Source organism: Neofelis nebulosa, chromosome 5, assembly GCF_028018385.1.
Source record: "Neofelis nebulosa isolate mNeoNeb1 chromosome 5, mNeoNeb1.pri, whole genome shotgun sequence".
NCBI lineage: Eukaryota > Metazoa > Chordata > Mammalia > Carnivora > Felidae > Neofelis > Neofelis nebulosa.
The window spans coordinates 99,070,408-99,092,165 of NC_080786.1; the positions used below are offsets into that span (position 1 = coordinate 99,070,408).

The 21,758-nt window shown below is 44.5% G+C and overlaps 3 protein-coding genes across 16 annotated transcripts in view; 1 reads left to right on the plus strand and 2 right to left on the minus strand.

Moving 5' to 3' along the window:
• Positions 1-68: 68 nt before the first annotated feature.
• Positions 69-12,010, minus strand: ZDHHC23 (zinc finger DHHC-type palmitoyltransferase 23). 4 transcript variants are annotated; one of them, XM_058731362.1, is made up of 5 exons: positions 11,821-11,994; positions 11,069-11,340; positions 8,376-9,086; positions 6,701-6,859; positions 69-4,591 (listed from the first exon to the last, which is right to left on the minus strand). In XM_058731362.1, exons 2-5 carry the CDS (start codon positions 11,218-11,220, stop codon positions 4,324-4,326), a joined length of 1,290 nt encoding a protein of 429 aa, XP_058587345.1. In that variant the 5' UTR covers positions 11,221-11,340; positions 11,821-11,994; the 3' UTR covers positions 69-4,323. The 4 variants fall into 4 exon arrangements, with proteins under 4 accessions (XP_058587345.1, XP_058587342.1, XP_058587344.1 ...); XM_058731359.1 differs by having other exon boundaries at positions 6,701-6,868; positions 11,821-11,992; XM_058731361.1 differs by lacking the exon at positions 11,821-11,994 and adding an exon at positions 11,625-11,740 and having other exon boundaries at positions 6,701-6,868.
• Positions 11,349-14,437, plus strand: LOC131512530 (H/ACA ribonucleoprotein complex non-core subunit NAF1-like). Of its 8 annotated transcripts, XR_009262169.1 has the most exons (4): positions 11,349-11,838; positions 13,042-13,122; positions 13,766-13,873; positions 14,200-14,437. XR_009262169.1 is itself a non-coding variant. In XM_058731367.1 (2 exons), exons 1-2 carry the CDS (start codon positions 11,501-11,503, stop codon positions 13,070-13,072), a joined length of 369 nt encoding a protein of 122 aa, XP_058587350.1. In that variant the 5' UTR covers positions 11,349-11,500; the 3' UTR covers positions 13,073-14,437. The 8 variants fall into 8 exon arrangements, 2 of the variants coding, with proteins under 2 accessions (XP_058587350.1, XP_058587351.1); XR_009262166.1 differs by having other exon boundaries at positions 13,042-13,873; positions 14,051-14,437; XR_009262168.1 differs by having other exon boundaries at positions 13,042-13,873.
• GRAMD1C (GRAM domain containing 1C) overlaps positions 12,841-21,758 on the minus strand; it is a 105,103-nt gene continuing 96,185 nt past the window's right edge. For 3 of the 4 annotated variants that reach the window (XM_058731355.1, XM_058731358.1, XM_058731357.1), the window contains 3 exons: positions 20,943-21,053; positions 20,621-20,726; positions 12,841-14,569 (listed from right to left, as the gene is read on the minus strand). In XM_058731355.1, the coding sequence (XP_058587338.1) occupies positions 14,489-14,569; positions 20,621-20,726; positions 20,943-21,053 (298 nt within the window). In that variant the 3' untranslated portion in view covers positions 12,841-14,488. Of the gene's footprint in view, positions 14,570-19,850; positions 20,162-20,620; positions 20,727-20,942; positions 21,054-21,758 lie in introns of those variants that run through there. The other variant, XM_058731356.1, reaches the window with a different exon arrangement.

Here is a 21,758-nt window from a genome sequence, read left to right on the forward strand (position 1 = left end):
AGCCGCCCAGCTCTGACACAGGCTTCCCTTACAGCAAAACAGTTCAGGAGACACACTAAGAAACACCATTTCCCTTAAAGAAAGCACTTTATTTTCTATTTAAGCAACTCGGTCACAGTACATTATTTTACATAAATGGCAGTAATTTTTTAAATCTCCACTTAAAAGGCCTTGTGTCTGAGTCTGAGGTGATAAGAGGATATGAATACAAGTATAAAAACAGTGCAAAACGTTTAGCCCGTAGCCTCCAGAGTTGGCGTCGGGAATCCCCTCGCACGTTGCTGGGCCAGTTACATTAAACATTGAATAGTAAACATTCCTGGGTGTCCTTTAGTCTAACATCAGACCCAGAAATGTAATCAAGTGAAATGGCTCCACCGCCCCCAACAACTCAAACCATCCAAACCCCCAGACCATAGGCCCGCAGCAGGTTGAGCTCCCAAGTTCTGTGACGTGACGTCTTGGCAGTGGTGCCGTGGGAAGAAATACAGGATGTCTGTCGCACTGGGAACCAGAACAGACTAGCTCTGCTTTTAAAGCTTTGCCTTTAAAGTATGAATTCCCTAGGAGTAAAGGTGCCACCAGGAAGGCTGGAGTAGCAGGAAGTCAAAAGCCCAACTCAGAAATGTAGCCAGAAATGGCCACAACCTCTAAGAAAATTGTCTCCATTAACCACTGGGTCTTTGCTGCTAAAACTACAGTGAAGCACTTGGTGCCGACTGAAGTGAGGTTAACAGCCCATGAGCAACAAGATTACATTTAGCTGATTTTGCAAGAAGTGTCTATTCACCACAGCAAACGCCGGGGAGAACATAGGGGATTTTATTCAGCACGAAGCACAGCTCTCATTCTCCCCCTGCATCACCTTGGCAGTGTTTGATATAACGTGGCAGAAAACCAGATTCCACACAGGTGCCTCAAGCAAAAGTCTCTACCATCCCATGCTTGTTTGAGGAAATTCTCTTTTTTTCAAATTCAGGGTACCAAAATATGGCTCAAATGAAGTCCTATAAACCCACTTACCTCATCTAAAGAGACCCTTAAAGCTCACAAAACATTGTTAAACATCCTGGTTAAGACTGTGCTTCTAGATGTCGTATTTTTGCTTATATTAGTTTTGTAATAAAAAGCTAATTTCCTACCCAAAGGAAATTAGTCTATTAAGCAGATGGTCAGTATTCCAGCGAACCTTACTGGCATTGTTTTCTGGCAGTGGAAGATTCTAGTATAGAAAATTTTCTCTTACTAAAAATATTAGAAGTACCAAGGACTATTGCATAAGAGAAAGTTTGTAGCAGCCTTTCTGCTAGGCAGGTGGCACAGTGGAAGATAACAATTACTTCATTCACCAAAGGACAACACTACTTGAATGGCAAAGATTTCCAACATTATAAGCAGACACAGAGGTGGCTGAGGTGAGGTGAGCAGCAGTGTCCCTAAAACTCACTTAAGGCTTATTAAAGATCAGTTCATTTCAGGGGGCTCTGCCGTAACCACAAAGTACTCTCTGGGTATCATAAAAAACATTTTAAATACTGAAGGGCTTTCTCCTTTCATGCAATCCCGATCCTTAACTACTTTTTCCCTTAAATCCTCCAAATGGACTCATTTCTCTTCCCTAGGAATGATACACAATGGCATGACCACGATTATAGAAGCTCATTTATAAAGCTCCATATCCAATATGTTCATTAACAGGCTGAGGATGGGAAGGGGGGCCTTGCCTCTATGGCCAACAAACTGCTGGTTTATAGGTTTGCAGACCAATTCCCCCACGGCCACTATCACCAAATGTTTCTCTGGAACCATTTGTTCACAGAGGCCTTGTCGTTTAAAAGGGAAAAAAAAAAAAAAATCCCTCAAATAGTTCCAGGTCATAACAAGATGTAAGAATCTAGGAGTGTAGACTAAAGGGGTACAAGGGCCTGCAGAAACCCTGCTCACAAAGAGCCCCTTGTTTGCTGCTCCTTTTGGTGCAAATATTTCAGTAGGCTTTTACCCCCACTAAACCACTGAAGTTTTCAAAAGTTTGAGCTTTCTTCTGAAAAACACCAATCATGAAGATCTCGAGGAACTTAAAACAAGCCTCTTAGTTCCCACCAGCCAGAATAATATATAAGGAGCCCTGCAGGTGAGGGAGCCTGAGAGGCCCCATGCGGATAAACTCGAAGGCTGCGTGGTTATGAAGATGGCAGTCGCTCTCAATCCTCCCACATGACCCTGGTCTTTTGGGGACTACTCCTCTTTGTGTCTGGTTTTGATGGTTGTTAAAGATTTAGCAAGAGGCTCAAATTACCGACTATGCTAACATTTCTATGAATTCTATCATCAACTGTTTAGACAATCAGTTGCCTACACATCTGGTGTTTAAGAGATGACAAATAGAGGTTTCTGGCCACATGTGCTGTCCCTGACATCATTACTCTCTCGAACTCACACAGAAAAGAATCAGTCCTATCAGATCCAACGTTAACTCCAAACGAATGCTTGACTCTGGGCCAGGGCAAGGGCATCACTGTAGAAACCACAGACTGCTAACATCCCCAGACTTGCTCTTTGGCTCGTCCCAGGGGAATACGGAGCCTCTCATTGGTTAAACAATCCATCTCTGGGGAGAGCAGCGACCAGCCTGATATAAAAATGTGGTGAGTGTCTTAAGGACAGCTTCGTTTCATGGCAGAACTAGGGACGGTGCCAGCTCCAGAGGGAAAGTTGCAGGAAGGAGCAGCATTTCCTCTCGACATTTATAAACCTCTTACTACGGCAGCATGCACAGAAAGACGGGAAAAGCTGGCAATATTTCCCCTATATGAAGCTATAAGCCAAAGAAAATTTAAGGATTCATGAATTTTCTTTGGGATTGCAAAATAAGTACACGTATAAAACCAAATAATTCAAGATGGTATTTTCCCCATCCAAAATCGCCTTATCCTAATTCCATGGCAGAATAGACCCATTCTCTATAAGTACTTAATCTTCTGTACATTTTCAGTTTAAAGATACAATTAAAGAGACAAGTTATTATTTTAGGAAGAGCTAGGGAGGAATCGTAGTCCATTAATTAATGGAAACCACATATACCCTGTTTCTTCTCTCCAAGTGAGATACTTTTGTCTAGGGAACGGTGAATGAGAAGTAATGTGCAAGTAGGAAGATGTCAGTCAATTCCTCAGAGAGGTCATGCCAGAAGAATTGTGAATGCCAGAAGACTGGTTTTTGCAACTGAGTGCTGTAACGACAGTGTCTGAATTACTTACATGAGAAAAAAAAAAAATCAAGCCCTTGATAGTAACCAGCCACTCTACCCAGGAAAGAGGGTAAAATGCTCCCCACGGGGTGTCTGTTCTCCTCTTCCAGCCTCATCCTAAGTGCTCTAGCACCTTCCCAGGTGAAGCATGGAAAGAGGGGAAAAAATAGTAATGGCTATTGGAGTTTGGAGTTATGTAGAGTAAATCCAAAGAGAATAAATGTGTAAGAAATAAGATGAAAAACAAGGACTCATCACCTGAATTCAAGACCAGCGTATACTACACGACCAGTAATCGTAACTGTTATCAAGTGTCCCTTCAAGATCAGAAGATCGTGTAAATCCATCTGGTCATCCTCTACCCCGTTTGAGTAGTTAATGTCTAATACTTCAAAGACAGAAGTTGCCATAACTGTACAATATGGTATTTCAGGATCTTTCTTCCATTCTGAAAAGCTGAAAGTGGATTACTCTGATACTTTTGGCTTCAGTATTCTGATCTATAAACAGTTTTCTCAGTCTTAGAACCTTCCTAATAATACTTCATACCTGTTGAGTGCTTTAGTCATTTTCCAGTGCTTTCCACATACCCCATCCCTCGCACGACCCTCACGACTGTGAGGTAAGCCAGGGCAGGTGCTATTAGTACCCCCACTTTACAGATGAACCTGAGACTCGGGGAGGTGACTCAACTAAGGGTCACATGGCTATCAGGAATTGAAAGAGGGACTGGAAACTACCCTAATCCAAACTCTTTCTCCCCTAGTAATGGATGGGAACTGCTTCTATCAATCTGTGCATTAGCAATTCACATCCTTTTCCACATGGTGACTGAGTTAGTTAACAAGGTGACTGGAAAAGAATGGCTCTACTTTTACTGCTTCGATAAAAAAATCTCTTAGGTTGAAGTCAGGAAACTTCATTTCTTCCCAGTCCAATGTCTAAACCTGAGCATGGCCCTATACAGCCTTTAGGAAACTGGGGATAAAAACGAACATCCTGCGTGCACACTGAAGTGTACAATGGGAGGGAGCAGAGGGAGGGGCCACCCCTCGCAGAGCCACACAGAAGGCACTTCAGACAATGTCTTCGGCAGGGTGGTGGAAGGGGTGGGCACCCAGGGTGGAGAACTGGTACCAGTTCCGCAGGAAGCCCCGGTTGTACTGGCCTGTGTCCACGATGAGCCCACAGAGGAGCCGGCGCCCCGTCTTCTGTCGAAGGGCCTGCTGGACTTCCCTCTCGGTGACGTTGTAACTGATGTTTATCAGCTGGATGAGGAAGATGTAGGCCATACCCGCCGTGATGATCACAGAGTACCACACGCAGGTGAAGGACAACGCTGAGCTGGGAGGAGAAAGGGTGGGTCAGGACTACCAATCTCTTCGGTGGGTAAGTGGCACCATTCTAACATTTGACACGCGCAGTACTCGTTACGAAGGACTCTGGTGCCTTCCCCAGTTATCCTGATTGGAAGATACTTTTCCACCCTCAGGACACCAGAACGCTTAACACAGAACTATTCCCATGTCCTATTTTATGCTATAATTATCGGTGCCTCTTTTTCTAGAATGTTGTATTACAGTAGCAAGGACGTTTTTGTATTTGGTGTCCCCCATGCGACCAACACAGTGCCTCACAGAACAGCATCCCGAATCTATCGAATGAATGAACAATTCCAAAATCGTTCTTAACTGAGCAGATACTGCTACAAACATCCTCCAGGAAGCTGTGGGTGGGAACGCAGGAACAGTGCTAAGGCCCTGCATCCCCATTTTGTCAGTACGATCAGTACAACACTGATGGACACAAACCGCTACAGGTCCTGATGTCTATAAATCCAGCCTCCTCAAGCCAACAGAATCACACCGGACAAGAAAGCTCCTTTCAGCTCATCAGTCAGACTGCGAGGAGAGGCTACTGATTAATGTCTGCCAGTTGACTCTTTTCAAATATTTGCAAATGAAGGGTCAGCTGGAAATGAACCCATCCCAAGGAATCTTCATTTGTTAAGCTGAAAGTGACTCAGAGATGATTAACTCACCAGAGATGAGGAAAAGCAGGCTCAATGGGGTGACGTGAAGCACCTGTATGGAGGGTGAGTACCAACGGTGGACCATGTTCCTCATTCCATGTCAGTGGCCCCCAGAAAGCTCACAAAACTCATGCTTAGCAACACAAAGACGTGCCCTGCTTTGGGACTTTATCACCCACATTTCACAACCTACTAACACTCTCAGTACAGAAAGAAAAGGAATTGGCCCTGAGGAGGAGGACCAATCTATTCTACTAATGCTCACAAACCTCTAGATGGAGAATAGCAACGGGAGATCTGGCCACAAACTAATGTAAACAAATACCTCCACAGAGGCACTATGTAGGGAAAGCGGGGATTGTTCTGAAAACGAAGAGTAAGAAGAAAGAAAAGGAGGGTGCCTGGGTGGCTCAGTCTGTTAAGTGTCCGACTTTGGCTCAGGTTATGATCTCACAGTTCGTGGGTTTGAGCCCCGTGTCAGGCTCTGTGCTGACAGCTCAGAGCCTGGAGCCTGCTTCGGATTCTGTGTCTCCCTCTCTCTCTGCACCTTACCTGCACACATTCTGTCTCTCGAAAATGAAGAAAGAAAGAAAAGAAAAAAGAGAGAAAGAAAGACAGACACAGACAGACAGACAAGGACCATGGGGCAGAGCTGTCCTAGCTCAGACTGGGGACCACAGACCCCACACGGCATCCTCCTCAGAGGAAAAGGTGGAAGAGAGGACGCAAAGAACACAGGCAGGGGGCCCACAGCGCTCTGGGGAGGGGCTGGCTACGGCCAAAGCTGCAAAACCCCGGCTTCCCACAAAGCATGGAGATCTCCACAATATATAAATGTGCCCCAACCTAACAAAGGAAATTGTGACCTAGATACCACAGTAATCATGAGTGGTGATATTTTAAAAAGTAGAACAGGAAAAACCAATGGAGGTTACAAAGTAAAGAAATGTTACAGAAATTGTGAGCACACCACAAAAGGGTCAGAAGCAATAAATCCAGATAGGGCTAAAGAGCATGAGAAAGCCACAACAAAGGGAGGCAAGATTGTCTTGCCTTGACAATCTATGACAAAATAGACCACACACATACCCTGGGACCACTCCTTTATGGCTTTAGTTTCACTACTGCTACCTTGGCCATGCACGTGGTCATCTATCTGACTCCGGACTTCCCTGCCTGAGCCCAGCCCTCCCTGCAGCGTACTAGTTCCTCAGTCTGTAAGGGTCAACGGTCAGCACCCTAGAGAAACACACCTGTCCACTGCACAATTCGGTTGGCAATTTCAAGGATACCCAGCATCCGATAACCTGTCCCATGTTTTGGTTAAAAACTGACGTGGCAGCAAATCACAGCCCCTTACATTAACGGCAACATCTGTTCCCTCTTCTACGGGCCTTTGTGCTACGGCAGCCACATCTCACCTGTAATCTGCGTAAACTCCAGGACAATAGAAGAGAGCTGTGAAGACACTTCTATCTCTACAAATGGTGTCCAAGGTCAGTGTTATCCCATATGCCGAGGTTAGCAAGAAGATCGAAAGGGCAAGTATAAATGCTTGATGATTTGATTCTCCAACACAGCTATTTATCCTCAAAACAGCATAAGGGAAAGAAAAAGCAAACATTTTAAAAAGTTCTCGATACAGATGGTAGCTAGATTCATCATGGTGATCATTTCATAATGGACATAAATGCTGAATCACTACGCTGTGCACCTGAAAGTAATATAACGTTGTAGATCAAGTACAGTTCAATGAAAAAGAAGGGGGGCCTTGCCTCTATGGCCAACAAACTGCTGGTTTATAGGTTTGCAGACCAATTCCCCCACAGCCACTATCACCAAATGTTTCTCTGGAACCATTTGTTCACAGAGGCCTTGTTGTTTAAAAGGGAAAAAAAAAAAATCCCTCAAATAGTTCCAGGTCATAACAAGATGTAAGAATCTAAGAGTGTAGACTAAAGGTGTACAAGGGCCTGCAGAAACCCTGCTCACAAAGAGCCCCTTGTTTGCTGCTCCTTTTGGTGCAAATATTTCAGACTTGAGGTCCACTCCCAGCCCTCCTGGCCTTGCTGCACCCTCCTCCTCCCCTACGTCCCCTTCTATGGGTGAGGGGGCAGGCTACATGACCAGAATCCTCAGCATCCTAGCCATAAAAAGCATAATTCCCTGACCACAAGTGCCTCGAGAGCTACAGAGCAGCAAATGCACTACTTACAGCATTCAGAATCAACTACACCATTTTAGATTCGTTCAGTGAAACAGCAACACTGTCTTCAAAAGTTGCACTTCATATAGTATGGGTGTCCTAGTTTGGCACTGGCCAGCTGGAAGGTACCAAAAAAGCCCAACTTTCACGGCACCTAGGTGGCTCAGTCACTTGGGTGTCCGACTCCCGATCTCATGGTTTGTGGGATCAATCCCCACGTCAGGCTCTGTGCTGATGGCACTGAGTCTGCTTGGATTCTCTCTCTCTCCCTGTCTCTCTGCCCTCTCCCTGCTCTTTGTCTCAAAATAAATAAATAAATAAATAAATAAATAAATAAATAAATAAATAAAACTTAAAAAAAAAAAAAAAAAGTGCCCACCACTCTACAAATAACAAAACAGGAAGGTACCTGGTACCTGGTAGGGCCTTCCCTCAACAATGCAGACCAGGAGTCATCAGAATGGTAAAGGATGGATGGTGAGGGGACAGGGTCACCTACAAATATGGGAACACTTTCTTGAGCTCTGTTCTCAAAAGGCACAGCACAGGGAAACGTGCCTATACGGATTCTGATCCCTTCTTTTTTTAAAAAACACCATTGGACTGCAGATACTTCTCTTGCAGGAAGGAGAAGGTAACAGAAGGGCAGCTAAGAAGGGAAAAGCAAAGTAGCAACACCACCACCACCCTTCAGGAAATGACTGAGGGGACTACATCTATGAGACTGGGAAGCTGGTGACTCAGTGGGAATATCATGCCAGCACACAAATATCTGCAAGGTGTAAAGCTGGGAACGAGTGAGATTTTAGGGTGGCGCAAAGGAGGAGCAAACACAGCTAGAGTCTCACGTGAATTTACACTCTGCAAGCCACCAGATTTTCCCAACATACCAGACACAGTGATGATCCATTCTCCTCACACAGATGCCACAGATCCGGCAATGCCACGCCCGCGCTGGTCGCACCAGCTGGCACTTGGCACACCAGTCCTCCTTGACCTTGGTAGGGCTTCCAACCAACACCCTGGAAGAGCCCTTAGGCTCATCCTTCAGCGTGCGGTTGTTGAGACTACCCGATGATTCTGTGCCCGGGAACCCTTTGGTCTTCTCCTGCCCTTTTCTGGTCAGGCATTCAGTCTGGCCGCTGCTTAGAGGTCTGTCATTGCTTGCTGGATTTCTGAGGTAGCCTGGATTCTTCTTGGCTCTGTACAAGGCTAAGAGTATCAGAAATAACCCGCAGGTAAGAAGAGCCAGCTGAGTGGGTCCCACACGCCCTTTGGGGACCACTTCCTGCAGGAACACATAGTACATGTAGCCCAGAGAGAACAGTCCGAGGCTCAGGAAAAACAGAGTCTGTTCTTTCCTTCTGTGAGTGAGGTAGTAGTACCACAGAGCCAGCACAGGAAGGGAGGTCAAAACCACCCCCCCCAGGAGGAAATGCCAGGAAGCCACGCGGAGGAAGACGGGCAGTAGGACGAGCGGGGGAATGATGCTAATGTTAACTTTTTTGGCTCCCCTAAGCCAAGGAATTCGGAGGCGATCAGAAATAGTATCCATGATTCTTTCACAAGTCTCCGGCTGCACGGATTTACATGTAATCCATCTATTCAGAAGAGCACAAAAAGAAGGCACTTCACATGGGGTTTGCTAAACAAAAAAACACTCAACACCACAGGCCAAACAGCAGGATAAATGATAAAAGAGGCCAAAGGCCAAGTATTCTACTTCTATACTACTAAACATGAGCTTTTCGGATCACGTATCATTTTTTAATACGAAAGAGACTAGCTACCGTTTAGAAATGTAACAGTTAAAAACCACTTCTCCAGGAAGCAAATATGTAGGAACACACACATATTCTGTACAAGTACTGTTTACATTTGGGGGCGTATAGAGACTTAAGATCCTCAAAACAATTCACAATCTAGTTGCAAAGACAACATGGGAATTCAGGAAATCTCAGGACAAAGCAGCAAAATCGCCTAATGAACTCTTGTGGGCAAACACTGAGGAGTGCTCAGAGGAAACACTTCCGGGTGGAGTCTCTAGATGGGTCTCTGTGAACAAACATGGGCTTGGCGCCTGATCTCCATGGCTGGCTGGCACTGGTGTGGGGAGCTGGGGGGGACAGGAGGCAGGGAGGCAGCCCAATGCAGAGGCACATGTACAGCACAAACCTGTCCTGTGCCAAGGAGTAAACCTGTCCAGCAAGGCCAGGGGGCTGCCTAAGAGTGGAGATCAAACCGGTAAGAGAAAAACGACTAAGCCTCGTGGACACGCAGTATTTGTACATATTTTTTGCACACTTGGGCTCCTAAGACAACGATCAGCTCAAGGAATAACTCTGACCGTAGACAGACAATTTGGAAACGTAAGGCAACACCTTGAACGTTGAGGGGAGATAACTACATGGGAGTGGTACTGAGCAGCAGGACAGTGGAAAGACCGGGAGCCTATCTCCAGAGACAGGTAAGGAGAGAACGCAGCAACAGCCTAGGTCTCAAGGGCTAGGAGAGAGGAAGAGCTGGAAGGTTAATGGAAGAGCTGTGGTCTCGACTGATGGAAGTTGTGGAAACAGCATCATTTTCCATTCATTAAAGCAGAGTGCTCCATTTTCTCAGTATGGACTTTAGACTGAGTCCATTTAAAAACACCTGTAAAAAAGACTACAGACACTATCAAGGAAAAATTACAAAAGGACTATGGGGTCTTCAGGGCTCTAAACTACAATGTCCCAAGAACACTTTTCATGTCAAGATGGATGCACCAAGCTCTAAGTCAACAATGTGCCTCTGTGGTGACTTTTTTAACCAGATATAATTATTAAAGGGAAAAGCAACTTCCCAAACATCCTTATTCTTTTCCCACATTATGCTTTCCATATGGCAACAGTTTTTAGATACATAATTATTTAGAAAGTGGATAAAACCTGTTATTACTGTTGGGCACAAAATTTTTCTCACTGATGTTAAAAATCATTTTTTGGATAGTAATTTCCAACACTGGGCATTAATGGTGAAAACAAAATCCAAATACAATAATATCGGTCAAGACTGTGTTGCTGACCATGCTGAAAACAGCCAGTCGGGGGAGGGAGGGCCTTCTGGCAAAACCAGTTCCAACAGCAGGAAAGTGATCCTTTGCCCTCAAGACCCTTTGTGGCCAGGTGCAGTCCATCCTCGAGTAGTTGGTCGCTAGATGCTGAGACCACTGAGAATGTAAGCACTTTCTGGTACTAATGTGTTCGTTTTAAATGTACGGATTCTGCGGGTCTGTATTTTTTTATACATTTAAGTTGCCACTATCCCTTTATTTGCCTGTTCTCTCCATCATCTTCTCCCTTTAAAAATGAAAAAAATAATTATGTGCTACTAAACTGAGCAGAATAGACAGTTGTGCAGTTGTGCACTACCCAATAATTCATCTTTACAAAACCCTCACACTTGACATAAAAGACGACTATTTCAGACCCTTGGAAACAGCATCGGTAGCAAATTCTAGTGTTGTGGATGGCTAAGCTTAAAGTATGCATGGTAGTTCTCAAAACGGCCAGGGGGTCAGCATCAAGAAACACTCCGCCCTTACCTATCGCACCCTTCATCGAGATCTTGGCAATCGCACAAACAGGCAGCCACGTGGTTCTTTTCCCCATTTCGATCTATGTACTCGCAGCAGCACAGGGGCTCCAATTCAGGTTCTTCCGCTTTGTTTGTCTTCACTGGCTTCATACTGCCCATCTGTGTCACGATTTCCACCTGTCACCATGAGTGGTAACAAGCCCTCAGAAGGTAAAGGTGGAAAGAACACAACTCATCTTGTAAACACATCCACGCCTCTCTCTGATTATCCGCCAACGCCTGAGAAATCAAAAATGAGAAGAAAGAGGGGGAGGGGGTGTCTCGTTCTCATCATGCTTTTCTCTCTCGGCTTGGCCAGACAGGGAGCTCTAAGGGCTCCCAACCGCGTCCACCGTCCCTTCCCACCAGGGCTGGAGCCGTCTGGGCACCAGCCGTTCCCATGGTGACAGCCGACCACACAGCCCAGGACAGCCAGGGCGCGGGCGGCTGCGCTCACCTGCCGGTGCAGGCTCGGGAGGGCCGAGCGGTCCCCGCCCAAAGACTGGGCGCAGGTGGAAACTCACCCTCGGAGCTGCGGCCGGCGTCTGCAGCCGGCTCCGGGGAGGCCACCAGGCGCCCGCGCAGCGCTCAGAGTCGCCGTCCAGCCCCACCGCTCCGGCTCCGCACAGGGCGCCCCTCTCCCGCCTCCGCCGACCGTGAGGACGTGGGCGGGCCGCGAGCGCCGCCCCGCCCGAAGAATGACCTTGGAAAGGAAGTTACCTGCGCTCCAGGGCCGAGGTGCGGCTGCAGCCAAAGAGGCCGAGGTGGCGGGGAGAACGGCCGGTTCCTCCCGAGGCGCGGACGCGTCTTCCCAGCTCGGAGGCGCTGGGCTCTCGGTGTGACGGCTGGAGTCTCGAGGACCCCGGCTCCGCTCCGCCGCGCCTTCGCCGCCGCCGCCCACCTGTGAGCACAGCCGGCCGCGGCCCGGGCAGTGCGCCCGCCTCCCCGCCGCCCCCCTGCCCGCCGGGCTCGGTGTGGCAAGTCCGCGCGCGCTTCCGGGTGCCCCGCCTCCGGCGCCGGGGATCCCCGCCCGTCCGCACGTGCGCCGCCCGCCGCCCCGCGGGGCCCGCCGGTGAGGCCCCTCCCCCGGCCCGAGGCCCTGGCGCCCGGAGGACGCGGGGATCCGAGGACCCGAGGACGTGCTCCCGGGCGCGGGCGCCAGCGGCGAGGCGCAGGGCTGGCCCGGCACCTCCGCCCCTCCCGGCCCCCGTGCGGCCCCGCCAGTGCCCGCGGGCGGGCGGTACGTGGGCGGGGCAAGCCCAAACCCACGGCCGGGGGAAGTGCCGACGGAAAGACGGGAACCCCGGGAACCCGGAGGGTTCCCAAAGTACTGGGGACTCGTGGGTGGGCCACCCTTCATTCAGACGCTGGCAACAGGCTTAGGGGGAGATCTCCACCGCGAACTGTTCCCGAGGTACCGCCCCCAAATTCTCCAGCCTTCCCTTAAAGGCCCATCGCCGTCCCTGAGCTGTTAATTTATAAAGCTTGTTCATTTTCATGATTTCTGGCAAGCAGATTCTACATTAGACCAGCAGGCCTACTAGTACTTTTGTTCCAACAGTCTGCATATTTGAAATGAAATTGCCCGAAGATGACCGTAGAGTCCTCTTTGGGTTTTATTTTTGCACAAAATTTTAAGAGTGTAGGCCCATATACACTTTTTCACTGTAGCAGCGTTTCTAGTTATTTTTGTTTGGGTTTTTTTTTTTTTATTTTAAACAGAAAAAGAAAAACCACAACTCAGACATTTTGGGTTTTATTGGTATCAATTTACATTAACAGGCTGAAATGCAATTAATTGAATTCTGCATGCATACATGTTCAGTCAATCTATAAAGCAACTTTGTTAATTTCCTTTGAGGTATGTTTATGAAGTACAAGTTTTAAATAACATCACAAGAACATTCAGCTTGCCACTGATCATTTTTGTGAATTTAACAGAGAACAAGTCTTCAAGTTTAATATCCAGTGACTCTTGCTCACAGCCAGACACTTCATAAATCCTTTTTTCAAAAACCCCAGGTAAGTACACTGGTACCCCAATGTAGGTTTGTTGGGAACCACCCAGAGAAATCCATTTTCCCTGTAATGAAGTTAATACTTTCATTCTCTACAGGCATCTCAAAAATGACTTTAGCTATCTCATGTGGCTTTGGTGACTCTGGGGGAAAAAAGAAACATATAACTAAAGGGAAGTAATTGTCCAAACAGTAAGAATAGATACAAATTACTCGGCACTATCTTTCTCTTGTTCCAAAGACATCATATTGAGACATACATGCCTAAAAAATTGTTGTGAAAGAGCCAAGCTTCTGTCTGGCCTAGAAGTTCAGTCAGTGCACTAGTACTGGGATACAGTGCCCCCAAAAGTTTTTATTGAAGAGCTCAAGTTTGTGTCTGGTTATAACTTCCCAACTGAAACAAGCTACACATGTGAATGAGTAAGTGAAGACATATATGACTCCTGAAAAGTAATCCACAGATTATTTTCAACCAGGGGGTTCGCTTCCACCATGAAAGAGTGCTAAGCTAAAGCCACACTTAGTTCAAGTATTCCTTTGATCAGCCACTAAGTGCCCAGATTTTAACATAATCCTCTCGTTTTTAAAATCAGCACGTGGTTCTTCATTTTGAGTGTTGGTACCCTACATGTCTCCTTTTCCAGAATTTACTCTTCCACCATTTGATACATGAAGAGGCAAGATAATCTCACCTCTCATAGCTCCTGAAACATCTATCTTCAAAAAGATACAACGGCTGAAGAACCTTTCAGGTAATAATTACCAAGTTGCAGATTCAGAACCTGACTACTGAATTCCCATGCTAAAGAAAAAATGAAGACACTGTAATATTTACAGTACACAAACTTAGAAATGTTATAATACATGCCTGAAACCTGGTCCTTCACAATTCATAATGATACAGAGGTTTATTCTTAAATTTTCTTTAGCATCTTCAGTGTATCTCAACTGGGAAAGCAGCCTGTCGAACACGTACTGATTGTGTGCTAACAGATAAAGCATCAAACTTCAAATCTCACTGTAAAAACAAGGCCATACTACTCAGTTCGGAGTGTCTCATTTTCTTTTTGTATTGTAGAAATTCAAGTCCACAACGTATTTCACCTGAAATATCCACTGGAGAATACTTCCACTGGAGAAATCCACTGCTTAGAATTACGTATAAGAAGTGAAAGAATGGATCATTAAGGCCATCAGAGACTAGTCATCACATTAATGTTATTAAAAAGATTGTTCATATTAAAAGTACCAATAATGAGAAAATATGGAAATGTTCCTGTGACAATTAAAATCCTTCATCCTCTGGTTTTCTTTAAGACGTTTTCTTTTAGTTCCAAGTATCTCTACAGTTTCAGGCCTTGAGATCACTAGCTTTTGACAGTCATGCCAGTCTTGTTTTTATTTAGTAGATCAAAAGTTCTCTGAAGCATAACAAGTGAGCTCTTTAACTGCAAACAAAATTAATTTTCAAAATAAGATTAAGTTTCACCTGCTTATTTTTATGCCAAAAGTTTACATTTATATATTTGATATAGTTTTGTTTCTACTGATGCCCAGATAAAAGACTGAATTTATACAACAGCCAGCTGTTTCGGGTGTGTGTCAGTACGCCTGCTCAGGAGCTCTTCCTGTCCACTGTACCCCGCTCTTCTCCCCGCACTGTCGTGTTGCACATTCTGCCTCCCAGTAGGTTGTTTCCTTAAATGGTTTCTCAAGTGGCAGTGGTCTTGCCACTGTCCCCTGAACGACTCAAGTGCCACCTCCAGGCCTTTGCTTGCTATTTCCTTCACGCTTGTATTCACCCATCTAAAACTTACCCATCACCACCGTCTCCGTGTCACCTTCCCTAGTCATCCTACCTTTAAACTCCCAAAGCATTACTATGTACTTAACACTTAACTGTGTACTTTTTTTTTTTTTAATTTTGAGAGACCGCACTGAGGGAGAGAGGGTGGAGGGAGAATCTCAAGCAGACTGCTCCGATGGCGGGGGGGGGGGGGGGGGGGGGGGGAGTGCAATTCCATGACCCTGCAATCACAACTTGAGCTGAAACCAAGAGTCGATTGCTTAACTGACTGAGCCACCCAGGCGCTCCAACTTTGTATTTTTTTATAGTCTTTAACAATATATCTGATTTTTCTAATAAAATTATAGGCAACTTGAGAGCAAGAATTATTCTTCTTTGTATTCATTCCTTTGTTCATTCAGTAAATGTTAATTGCTTACCTCTCACATGCTGGGTTTGTACTAAGCACTACATATACAATGGTGAACCAAATAGGCACCATCCCTGCTGTCCTAGAGCTGACAGACTAGTGAGGGATACAGGACTAAAACGTACCATCACATCTATACATATATGCTCACACAATGCACTAAATTTCTGACTGGAGGATCATAGTGTCATTTTCTGAAATTACGTCAACTAGAGGAGAATCAGGCCTACCTAGCTCAGGATGAAAACTGAAGTCTGCTTTGGTCATGATCAATTTGTGGTGGCCTGTCAGTACCCAGGAGAAGATGCCAAGTCAGCAAGTGACCGCATGAGTCTGGAGCTCAGGGAAGAGGTTAGGGTAAGGGAAGTGGATCTGGGAGTCAATGGCACACATGGCACAACCTAGGGGAGTGGATGAGGCCACTTGAAGGGAAGGAGAGGAGAAGGGAAGAGAATCTAATGCAGAAAGTCTGGAGCACTCCACTCCTGGACCAGGAAGAGGTCAAGTCGAGGAGATAGTTTTAACCAGCAAAAAGTCATTTTACTTTATGCTAAGTAAAAAAAGCCAGTCACAAAAGACCATATAGTATATGATTCCATTTATATGAAACGTCCAGCGTGGGCAAACCTAAAGAAATAAAAAGCAGATTAGTGACTAGAAGCTGAGAGAATGAAGCATGGTGAGAGGCTGCTAATGGATATAGGGTTTCTTCTGAGGGTGATAAAAATACTCTGGAATTAGTGGTGATGGTTGTATAACTTTGTGAATATATTAAGAATTCTTTAAAAGGCGAATTTTATAGTATGTCAATTATATCACAATAAAGCTGGATTCTTTTTTATAGTTTTAAAGAAGGCCAGATTAGATACATTTCATGAAAAGAGTGGTCAGCTCTGTCAAATGCTTACACTGTAAGGTGAAAACTAAAAACAGCTATATTAATTTTAACAGCCAGAGCTCACTGGGGACTTTAGCCGGAGCAATATCAGTGGAAGATATGGGGAAGAAAATAAGGCAGGAGTGACCTGAAGAGCGAATACTGGCTTAAACACAGGCATCCAATTTTACTCCCTCCTGAAACCCACTAAAAGCACAATAAAGGGACTCTTTAAAGGCATACATCCACAAGGACAGGGAGAACAGAAAAGGCAAAACTTTGGAAACAAGAAAGCAGATGGATGACTTAGGAGACCAGAAAAAGTGAACTCCTAAGCGAACTGCAGAGAAAGCTGAGAACCAACCAAATCTACCCTGAAGGATCCTCAAAAGCCTCAGGAATTGACAGGAATCTCTGAAAGTGGGAATATAGAGGAAGGGACTAAGGTAATGACTGAATGGCATTTGTGCTCTTCTACTACCTGGTAGAGGTCTACAATTTTATCATCTGGAGAGGATCTCTGGTTAACCCAGGGACAATAAGACACCATTTAGGACAGTGGTACAATCCCCAAAATGGGGATTGTATAAAAGAGTGGTGAGACCATCTTCCTCTGCCCTGCCCTCCTCCATCCCTCTACTTTGGCTCTCCTCCTAAAATGCCAGCAGCCAGCCCTTAATCCTTTGGGAGGAGACTGGAAGACACTTCTTTGTAGAAACTGACCAATCTAAGAGGAAAGACCCAAAGACAGTGATATCAGGGTTTCTCAACCAACACCCCAGCCAGATCTACAGAGAAGTTCAGGAGACACCAGCCCAACCTACATTACGAGCTTAACAACTTCTGATCCACACAAGCAGACAACCAAGGACTACAGACATGTAACGAAATCTCCTAACTTTAAGGACAGAAATCAAAACAGGAAAGGATCTTGATGGAAAATAAGTATGCAAGAAGAAGGGAAAAAGTTTTTAGCCATCAGTAATATGATCAGAGAGATGAAGATACTATAGTCATTTAAAAAGATCATAATGCCATAAAAAAAATTCAGAGAAGTCTTTGGAATCAAAAACTTGTTAGCAAAAATTGAAAAAGGGACAATTTAGTGAAGATTAAGTTGAGGAACTCTGAGGAAGCAGAACAAAAAGGCAAAGATGGAAGCTGAAAAGAAAAAGTAAGATTAGACAGTCTGTCCAAAAGAAGGTAGACATCTCAATTACAGGAGCCGCAGAAAGTCAGAAAAGAGAGTGGAGGAGAGGAGATCATCAACTGTATAATTCAGTATTTCCTAGAACTAAAGGGCATGAGTTTCCAGATTAAAGGATGAGGAATGGTAATAGCTTCAGAATTTTCAATAGCAACACTAGAAGCAGAGAAACAATGGGGCAATGTCTTAAAAACTCTGAAGAAACATTGTTTCCAAGCTAGAGTTCTCTTCCCAGCCAAACTATTAATCAAGGGAAAGGATGGAGTAAAAAACTTGCACACAGATTAAGTCTTCAAATATTTACCTCCATGCTCTCTTTCTCAGGATGCTACTAGACAATATTCTCCATTAAAAGGAGGGAGTAAACCAGGAAAGCAGAAAACATTCTGGATATGGGAAACAGAGGAGGTGTTCAACAGGAAGCCCCAGGATGGTGGCTGTGTCCCTGCAGAGAGGGCCCCTGGGCTTGACTGGAGCCAGCCAGGAGGCTCCACCCACAGAATACCCAAGGGGAATGAAGGTTATGACAGGAGACTTACAAACAAACAGAGCTTTAGGAGATGACATACTTATAAATAATGGTTAATTAACCAACAGTAGTAAGACAATTTCAGGAATAAGAAAAAGCACAGAAAAGAAAAAGTACTCCTGGTTTATTCCATCGCTCAGCTCAGAATAGCAAAATAAACACTGGATGCTGATCATACCAAGATTATAACTTCTTTGGGAGCATGGGGGATCAGAAATGGAGGCAGGAAGAGGTGAAAGAAAACAAAACAAAATGTTTGTCTTCCATAATGGGTCAAATGATCATGTCTAAAACTGAAAAACCAAGAAGTATCAGTACATGCTTGTTGTTTATAAATATGGAGGTACACACCAAAAGAAACTAAAAGAGTTAAAGATTGTTGTATTTGGGAAAGTATATAGTGGGACTGCTTTTTTTCTGAGCGAGCCTGGTAGAACAAGTTAACCATGTGAAGGAGTGACTTTGGTGACAATAAAACCTTAAAAAAGTGAACAGGTTATGAAGGATAAAGTAGTGGCAGCCACCACAGGCAACTGGGAAAGAGCCCAACTGTGAAAGGGAGCAGAGAGGGAAGGATGTGGATGGCGTGGGTGCTTTGATGTAGAAGAGACTAGAGCAGGGGCCATGTGCAGATGGGAAAGATCCAGTTGAATGAGGGAGACTGAAATGGGAAGCCTGAGGGTGATGGACGAACAGGGTCTCCCACTAGCACATGCTGGGACTCTCCTCACAGGCAGAGTGATGCTCTGACAGCTGTGGACAAGAGGACAGAGTGCAGCAATTGGAGGGTCTGTAGGTCTGGTTACGGAAGGAGAGGAAAACTCTCTTTTCTCTTTGAGGCACAGTCATCAGTTGAGAGTCGGGGAAACAGGAGGCTGAGGAGGAAAGTGCAAATATGACCTATTCCCACTGAGAGTGGGAGGGGAACGGCACCAAGAGCTGTAGATACCGCGCATGTGACAAATGCCTAGTTGAAGCACCTTTAAGTTGGGGCAACTTTAATGCCCCACATGGCATCCTGAGAAAAAAATGAATCTTCTAAAAACCAATGCCCAGAAAAAAGGGATAGAAGGAAACAAAATATTAATAGTGACTATGTCTGAATGCTAGAACTATAAGTTTTCTACTCTTCTATCATTCTCTTTTTTAAGCTTGAAAAGTATGCATGTACTATATTATGACGGAAACAGTAATCTTATTTTTCAAAGGGAATCCTAAGTTTTGACTCATGGAACTGAGTATCACATATTGATGATACTGTCTTCAAGAAATAAATCTTCAGGAGCACCTGGGTGGCTCAGTTGGTTAAGCGTCCAACTTCGGTTCAGGTCATGATCTCACAGCCCATGAATTTGAGCCCCGCGTCGGGCTCTGTGCTGACAGCTCAGAGCCTGGGGCCTGCTTCAGATTCTCTCTCTCTCAGTCTCTCTCTCTCTCTCTCTCTCTCTGTCTCTCTCTCTCTCTCTCACTCTGCCCCTCCCCTGCTCATGCTCTGTCTCTCTGTCTCTGTCTCTCAAAAATAAATAAAACATTAAAAAAAAATTTTTAAAGAGATAAATGTTTATAGCAACACATCAGAACAACCTAAATGTTTATTCTTTAATGGACGGCTGGTAAAATAAGTAATTATGGTACACTTATACTGTTGAATTCTATGCACTTGTTAATAGGAGCTGCTTTTATGCTAATATGGAAGCATCTCCAAGATATATGGTGAATAGATAAAAACAAAATAATCAATAGTGTATACAGTGTACTTCTACAAAAAGTTAATATTAAGCATAAATTTTTATATAGAAGTATCAATAAAAAGAATGAGGTAGATGTATACAGTTGACCTTTGAACAACACAGGTTTGAACTGCGAGGGTCCACTCACATGTGGATTTTTTACAGGACAGTACTGTAAATGTGTTTTCTGTTCCTTATGATCTTCTTAATAACATTTTCTTTTCTCTAGCTTACTTCATTGTTAGAATACAGCACATAATACATGTAACATATAAAATATGTGTTAATCGAGGGGCGCCTGGGTGGCTCAGTCAGTTAAGCATCCGACTTCAGCTCAGGTCATGATCTCAGTTTGCGGGTTTGAGCCCTGCGTTAGGCTCTGTGCTGATGGCTGGGAGCCTGGACTGGACCCTGCTTCAGATTCCGTGTCTCCTTCTCTCTCTGCCCCTCCTCCCTTGATCATGATGTCTCTCTCTCAAAACTAAATAAACATTAAAAAAAATTTTTTTAAATAAAATAAACATATGTGTTAATCGACTCTGTTATCAGTAAGGCTTCTGGTCAACAGTAGGCTATTAGTAGTTAAGTTTTGGGGGAGTCAAAATTATATGTGATTTTCAACTGTGCAGTGCTCGGCACCCCTAACCTTGACATTATTCAAGAGTCAAATGTACATGCTGATATGGAAACATCTTCAAAATATATTACTAATTGTAAAATGAGGGTATGCAGTGGTGTGTACAGTATGCTCCCATTTTGAAAAAAAATGCAAGTGACTATACATATAAAATGCATAATATAGAAACTGGCAAGGATAGTTGTCTCTAGGAGGGGGGTTTCTTCAAATAATGGTATGGTAAATATTCTCACACAACCAGAAGAGTAACTGCTTCATACTGGTATGAAAGTACTATGTAGTGTGGTACACAGAGTTGACTACCTGTTCAAGCATCACGATAGAGTCTCGGAGCACTCCTTTTAAATGATGGGCCTGGTCTTTGTTCTTCTCAATACTTTCTGCTCTTGACAGCATACCAGAGGCTAAACTGGAAAAAAAATACCATCTTAAAATAGCTTCTAATCTTGTCATTTCTAGAAATCATCAGTGTCCTATGAATTTGCAAACAAAGCAAAAAATTAAATTAAAAAAACCTTATGACTAAAGTATAGTTAGCAAACCAAAATCTCTAAACCGGAATTCAGTTTTCTGCAGCTAGAGAATTACTGAAATAATAACAGGTTAGGGGGAAAAAAAGACTTACTGCAGAGATTTCTCTTCTTGGAGGTGGAGACGGTAAAGGGACTGAGCAGCAGATTCTATCCTTGACAGCTTCAGAAACAGCGTCACATTCAACAGAACTAGCAACAGCAAACTAGGCAGAGCAAATTAATTGTACCTGGTTAATCCACTCTTATCCAGACCTAAAGCATTGCCATGTGCAGAACAGACACGCAAAACCTTTAAAAATGTACGTTGTCCAGTCCGTGAGTTCGAGCCCCGCGTCGGACTCTGTGCTGACCGCTCAGAGCCTGGAGCCTGTTTCGGATTCTGTGTCTCCCTCTCTCTCTGACCCTCCCCCGTTCATGCTCTGTCTCTCTGTCTCAAAAATAAATAAACGTTAAAAAAAAATTTTTTTAAATGTACGTTGTCCAGACCAGTTTCCAATTATTGTTATTGTTTAAATCAGTTATCTCTATTTTATGGTATGAGGTAATTAGGTAAAAAGCGGATGGTGAGGAAAAAGTTAGAAGGTAACTAGAGTGACAAAAAGTCCTCAAAATGGCAGGTTGGGATTGTCCCTGACATCTCTTCTCTCTGCAAGGAATCCCAGCCAGTGCTGATGAGCGACCACCAGCTTAGAAATCTACCAGGTAACCTAGAGAGATCTATTTTTGGGTGCTTTCAGCTTAAGCAATTATACCCCCATTATGCTGCACTTCAAAAAGGAAATGATGATCAATATGGACTTGATCTTATGTAGATAGTCATGCACCTTATTCCCTGTGAAAGCCAAAACAAATTTTTGGAATTACTATTCAGCAAAAATTTCTTCTAGTTCAACTTAGACAAAGGAAGT

Coding starts and splice junctions, on each gene's coding strand:
- ZDHHC23 (XM_058731359.1), bottom strand. CDS start 11,220: ATGGGCAGTATGAAGCCAGTGAAGACAAACAAAGCGGAAGAACCTGAA. Junction 6,869..8,375: donor ATGGATCATCACTGTGTCTG/GTATGTTGGGAA, acceptor TGCTGTTTTGAG/GATAAATAGCTGTGTTGGAG. Junction 4,592..6,700: donor GGAGTTTACGCAGATTACAG/GTGAGATGTGGC, acceptor TTCTCCTCCCAG/CTCAGCGTTGTCCTTCACCT.
- LOC131512530 (XM_058731367.1), top strand. CDS start 11,501: ATGGTGACAGCCGACCACACAGCCCAGGACAGCCAGGGCGCGGGCGGC. Junction 11,839..13,041: donor ACCTGCGCTCCAGGGCCGAG/GTGCGGCTGCAG, acceptor TGAATTTAACAG/AGAACAAGTCTTCAAGTTTA.